The sequence below is a fragment of the Charadrius vociferus genome, unplaced genomic scaffold (assembly GCF_000708025.1).
Source record: "Charadrius vociferus isolate BGI_N301 unplaced genomic scaffold, ASM70802v2 scaffold56, whole genome shotgun sequence".
Classification (NCBI taxonomy): domain Eukaryota; kingdom Metazoa; phylum Chordata; class Aves; order Charadriiformes; family Charadriidae; genus Charadrius; species Charadrius vociferus.
The window spans coordinates 942,044-948,079 of record NW_009649057.1 but is presented as its reverse complement, the minus strand read 5'-3'; the positions used below and the strand labels follow the sequence as shown (position 1 = coordinate 948,079).

General features: G+C 37.1%; 1 protein-coding gene across 3 annotated transcripts in view; it reads left to right on the top strand.

Moving 5' to 3' along the window:
- SPTAN1 (spectrin, alpha, non-erythrocytic 1) overlaps positions 1-6,036 on the top strand; it is a 44,174-nt gene that overhangs the window by 21,694 nt on the left and 16,444 nt on the right. For all 3 annotated transcript variants that reach the window (XM_009888026.1, XM_009888025.1, XM_009888024.1), the window contains 10 exons: positions 91-195; positions 926-949; positions 1,294-1,329; positions 3,174-3,221; positions 3,881-3,972; positions 4,366-4,510; positions 4,631-4,812; positions 4,980-5,079; positions 5,220-5,417; positions 5,545-5,691. In XM_009888026.1, the coding sequence (XP_009886328.1) occupies positions 91-195; positions 926-949; positions 1,294-1,329; positions 3,174-3,221; positions 3,881-3,972; positions 4,366-4,510; positions 4,631-4,812; positions 4,980-5,079; positions 5,220-5,417; positions 5,545-5,691 (1,077 nt within the window). The remainder of the gene's footprint in view (positions 1-90; positions 196-925; positions 950-1,293; positions 1,330-3,173; positions 3,222-3,880; positions 3,973-4,365; positions 4,511-4,630; positions 4,813-4,979; positions 5,080-5,219; positions 5,418-5,544; positions 5,692-6,036) is intronic.

Here is a 6,036-nt window from a genome sequence, read left to right as displayed (position 1 = left end):
GTACTTTTTGGCACCCCTGGTGTGCCAACTTGTTCTGCATGTTTTGCTTGTGTGAATGTTAATGCGGTGATATTTTACTGTTCTGTGCAGGATTTAAAAGCTAATGAGTCACGTCTGAAGGACATAAACAAGGTTGCGAATGACCTGGAGTCAGAAGGGTTGATGGCAGATGAAGTGCAAGCAGTACAGCAACAGGTCCACTTTTTTTCTTATTCTAATCCTCTTGAGAAGCAAAAGATTTTATTCCTTTCTTTTGTCTGTTGTCTTCCGCAAGATTGTCTTTTGTCTGCTGTCTTCATTGCAAGATTCTAGCTGTTCATTTGCACTCTCTAATCTGATATCTGAGAGATATTTCATGCCTGTTCTGTAGTGTGGCCATCACAAGGGTACCCTTTGAATTGTTTCTTTTTAAATAGAGCTGTAGAAAACGGTACCATCTACAGCTTTTTTATTTTCTTTTGTTTAGGTGTGTAAAGTCTTCAATATTAAAGTCATGGAGAATCCATGCATTAGCTTTGCTTCATATAAATTTGAAATTTCAGCCTTCATTTCTTTGCAGGAAAAATGGTGGGGAACGCTAGGGAAAAGGCGAAAGTGTGTTGTAGGTTTTCTGTCTTGTTTTTTTTAGTAACATACTTATTTTTTTCCAGCTTTTCACATACTTGTGTTATTTTTGTAAATAATTCTATCTGGTGCCAATGGAGTATTGAAGCAGCTTGTTTATTTTCCGAGTTCTAAGATGATGTGTTGCAGTAGATGGTTGAGTAGTCAAACTCCCATTTCTGCTACATGTTTAGGTTGTGCGAGCACTATTTAGCTTAATGACATGCTGGTAACCAGTTTGTAGAAGAAATATTCTCAATAACAGTAAAAACTTCCATTAGAAAATAACAAGTTGTTTCTCTTTGTCTTTTTCCCTTTGCAGGAAGTCTATGGTATGATGCCCAGGGTAAGTGTTGATTTCTGAGATAGTGTGGCACTTATAACAGGTTTGGGATGTACAAGTTCATCCATAATTGTAGTCCGTTTCCATGAAGGAACTCAATACTGACTTTGAATGGACATAAAAAGATTATCTTATCTTTGATCCTGTTATTTCCTGAGTGTCTTACTCCGCATCATAAATAATGCAGAGCAGCATAACCCAAAACGATGGAGATACTGCCTTGTAAAAATTGATTTACTCTGTTAAGGATGGAACATGGCAAACTTTGAAAGATTTTTAGTATATTCTGATAATCAGTTTTAGATTTTGTTTCCTATTTAAAGCTGTTTCTTCACATTTTCAAACAGGATGAAACTGATTCTAAGACAGCCTCTCCTTGGAAGGTAGGTGTCATTACTTAGCACACAACAGGAAAGTAAAACAAAAGCTACAGCACGTCATCTTTTTTAGACCATGCACCTTTTCACATTACCTTTTTCTCTTTTTATTAGCCTCCCCCCCTTTTTTTTTTTTTAAAGACTATTGAAAATTGATTTTAATGGTGTCCTGGTCTCAGCAAGTGTTTGACTTGGTATTGATTTGGGGTTAGTGACTTTCGTGTCACTTTGCTTGTTTACTTCAACAAGCATGTTACAAAAACGTGTTAAGCATTCAAACATTAAAAAAATAATAATATATGCAGTATGTGCAAAAAAGACATAAAAAGTATTCTTTTTTTTTTTTTTTTTTTTTTTTTTTTTTTTAATAAAAGCCATCTAAGCAAAGTCAAGTAACTATGTTAGCTCTCTATTTGCAGGTATGATTAAGAGAATAACTGAGATAGGTTTCTAACAGAATTACTCTAGCCATAAAAATTGCCAACAGTCCATTTATGACTTCTCTGCTGCCAAACTCTGTTTTGTTTTGAGTTTGTACTGTAAGAATGATTCCAGTTTTTTATACCAATGTTTTTAGGTATTACATGGCCACTAGATGCAAAACAGTCTCTGTTCACTTAGCGTGAATTCTTTTTTTATTTAGCTAGCAGAAAGAAATGTTTTTATTCCTGAAAGTCAAAGCCATTTATGTCAATATTCCCTTAGTAAGGAATATGCTGTACGTATATAGCAATATTGTTGTCTTCCATTATTCATCTCCAGCTCATTTTTCACACTGGTGAAGCAGCCTTTCTCCAGTCATTAATGGCTTACAATGGAATAGCTGTCACCTGCTGATGCACAAAAATATCATGAATATTTTTGACATTATCAAACATTTGGCATTTCTCTATAATATTTCATTCCCATGTTTGATGTCTTGCATCCACTCTCTTAGACGTAAAGCTGCTTGTACATCTTTTAAGCTGTGTGAATGTGGGAAAAACAGATAAGTATGCAATAGGTAGACTCCATTGTAGAAAATGCAGACATCTCAACAAGAATGGGTGATTTTTTTAAATGTGTTTTGCACAGATGGTACACATGTATAGTGAATCCTAGAAGTCTCATGGTAACTTAGGAAATGATAAGTTCTTCTTTGTGCATATCTGCAAAGGGATGAATTTTGCAAGTAATCTATCATTGTCAGAAAAGTAGATTACATATTGGAGGGAATTGGTCATTATTTTTGTAGTTAACTTGTAATGATCTAGAAATATTTGAATTGACTGCTAAGCAGATTTTGCCAAAACCTCAGCCGAGAGTTAGTGATTGGGGGGGGCAGCGGCGGCGTAGGTTGTCCCTGTGACTAAGAGTTTGGGTTTTTTTTAATTCACTTATTGAATGTTGCCTTTAAAATTTCTCTTTTCGGTCTTTATTAAGACTATTCTTGTTTGTTTCAATTTACAGTAACGCGATAGTACTCACTTGTCAATTTCTACCTTTTCTTACTCTGAGCTATAATACCTTAGGTATCGCAACTAATTATTCTTAGTTGCTTTTGTAATTTACTTGCATTGATTTTTCTTATTGTTTGCCTTTCTCTTTCATCTTAAACAACAGTGTATTCAAAACACTGTTCTAAAGAAGTGTATAAAAATTAAAGAATTCAGCAGTTTTCATTGAAACCTTTAAAATCTAGGGTGTTTCTCTCTTCTTGCATTGTGTAGAGTTGTATTTTACAACGTCTGTATTTTTGACCTAGGCCAAGTCATTATGGATTTTTAAGTTTTCTTTCAGTCTGATTTTGTCTCTGATTGGTTAGAGTGGACTTTAATGCAAGATCTTTTTATTTCTGCCTTTTCATACAGTCTGCACGTTTGATGGTACACACAGTGGCAACCTTTAACTCAATCAAGGTAATAATACAACTTTTTCTGAGCTGATTTAAAAGCTGAGAACATTTTTTACCCTTCCTTTTCTATAGTCTTCGTCTTTTGTTACTCTTTATAAACCATTTTGAATTAACTTATTGAAAGAAGTATTGGCGTATACAGTATTTGCTTCTCAGGTTACATCAATAACTTCTTATATACGTAAAATCATCTGGTTTTAAATCTAAGGAGAAACCCTTAAAATTATTTTATTTAACTAGGATACTTGAATTTGTGCATTCTTCTGGAATTGAGCAGAATATAGTAAACTTCCCCTGCAGTGAAAGGCCAGTCTTGACTTTTCATTTATTTTATTGACTGCTTGAAGGAGTTTCTATACCGCAAAAGAAAGAAGCGTAGCTGTTTTAGGAAATCTTCCAGCATTGCTATCAGTATACTGAGTAGACCCCTGAAATAAAGGTTACAAGAATGGAGATGAAGAGGGGGTTGTTGGCATGTTTGCAAATGTCAGCAGAATGAAGAAGGTGCAGGTAAACATAGTGAACAAAGTGTTACTGGTTACTAAATTTTCTGCTTTACATCATAAAGCTTCAGTGAGTCCAGCACAAGAGCTTCTTCTGTAAACAGAAATGCTATAAAACTGTGGTCTGCAATATCAGTGGGTTGGTTTTTTTGTTTTGCAGGAACTGAATGAACGCTGGAGGTCTCTGCAGCAGTTAGCAGAGGAGCGAAGCCAGCTGTTGGGCAGTGCCCATGAAGTCCAGAGATTCCACAGGTGAGGTGTTAGTAGCATATTTGGTCTTAGTTCAGTAAAATACTTTGCCTATAAGAGTTCTAAAACACAGTGGGACCTATTCTAAACACATTATACTTCAACCCCCAGCTTGTTCAGTGCAAGTTAGACTACCAGTGGTCCAACAAGAATTCCTTATATTCTCCCTAGAAAAAGACAGATTTGTTCACATGAAAGCATGGAATTGCTGTGGGCTTGCGAGGTCTGGACTGCTGTCCTATTTTGCCAAAGTTCGCTTGCGTCATCTTGGGAGATAACTTAATAGAACCATCAACTATGTGAGCTTCCATGGAAATCGGCAGCCTGCTAGGTAATGGAGACCCTAGTATGATCTCCATTTTAATTCTGGTTTTGCCTTCCCTTTGCTCAAATCAGAGATGCTGATGAAACAAAAGAATGGATAGAGGAGAAGAATCAAGCATTAAATACAGACAACTATGGACATGACTTGGCCAGTGTGCAGGCTCTGCAGCGCAAACATGAAGGCTTTGAGAGAGACTTGGCAGCTCTTGGAGACAAGGTGAGATTGCGAGGACAAAACCGAAAGCTTTCTTTTTGTCTAACAGAAATGATTGAACTATAGAAAAGATTTTTTTTTTTTCTGCCTTCATTGTGTTTGTTTCCCTTTCTCTAATTCTAGGTGAATTCTCTTGGTGAAACTGCCCAGCGTCTGATCCAGTCACATCCCGAATCTGCTGAAGATCTCCAGGAAAAATGTACCGAGTTGAATCAGGCTTGGAATAGTCTGGGAAAACGTGCTGACCAGCGCAAGGAGAAGCTTGGAGATTCTCATGACCTGCAGCGTTTCCTCAGCGACTTCAGGTAAAGATGCTGTCCCCCTCCTCCACAGTTTGTCTGTCTGGTCTATTATTATTATTGTTCCACAGGGATATTTCTGGAGAGTGTTCAAAAAAGGACTGTTTTTCCAGTTCTGACTTATTTCTTTCAATGGAGGGAGAGAAAAATTCTCTATTAATGTGTGTTCACAGGGACCTTATGTCTTGGATCAATGGAATCCGGGGCCTAGTCTCTTCAGATGAACTTGCAAAGGATGTGACCGGAGCTGAAGCTTTATTGGAAAGGCACCAGGTATATGAAAGATGATAAGTGTGTATTGTAAACATCAACAAATGTTTCTTTTTCTGGCACTTTCCGTTTACAGTTCCAAAAGTAGATCAGTTCCAGCTCTGCTGTCTATTTATTTAATAACGCATCTCTGTACCTTGCAGGAGCACCGCACTGAAATAGATGCAAGGGCTGGCACCTTCCAGGCATTTGAACAGTTTGGACAACAACTTCTGGCTCATGGACACTATGCCAGCCCAGAGATCAAGGAGAAACTGGATATTCTAGAACAAGAACGAACAGATCTAGAGAAGGCCTGGGTCCAGCGCAGAATGATGCTAGACCAGTGCCTAGAACTACAGGTACTCTGCTGCATGTTTTATTATTTTTTTAACAATTCCTCCTATCATAAGAAAGTTTATTCTTTCATAGGGGTGAGCGGTGCTCTTGGTCTGTCTTTCTCATGCTTTGGAGTTTTTTTCTCCCTAGCTGTTTCACCGGGACTGCGAACAAGCTGAAAACTGGATGGCTGCCCGAGAGGCTTTCCTAAATACAGAAGACAAAGGAGATTCCTTAGACAGTGTGGAGGCACTCATCAAGAAACATGAAGATTTTGATAAGGCAATCAATGTCCAGGTGAGAACTGTAGCTGAAGTAAGGGGAAAATATTTTTTCTTACACAGATTATTAGCAAAAGAAGTTACTACCATGCATGTCTTCTAAAGAGCAGTTGTAAATATTCAGCTATTTGGGATGTGCCGCAGAAGTTCAGAAGCAGCTAATGCAGAAAGGGACGTATTGCCTACAGACAGTGTAGGAATAGTTAGACAGTGTTTGTGTAAATCTCTTACTGATTTGAAATTGATTTTTTTTTCTTTTTTTTTTTTTTTACAACAGAAAAAGGTATCTTTTCAGTTTCTTGTAAAAGAAAGCTGCTTCCTTTTGTTGAAAGATCGTACTGCTGTAGTTTAAGGTCCAAAA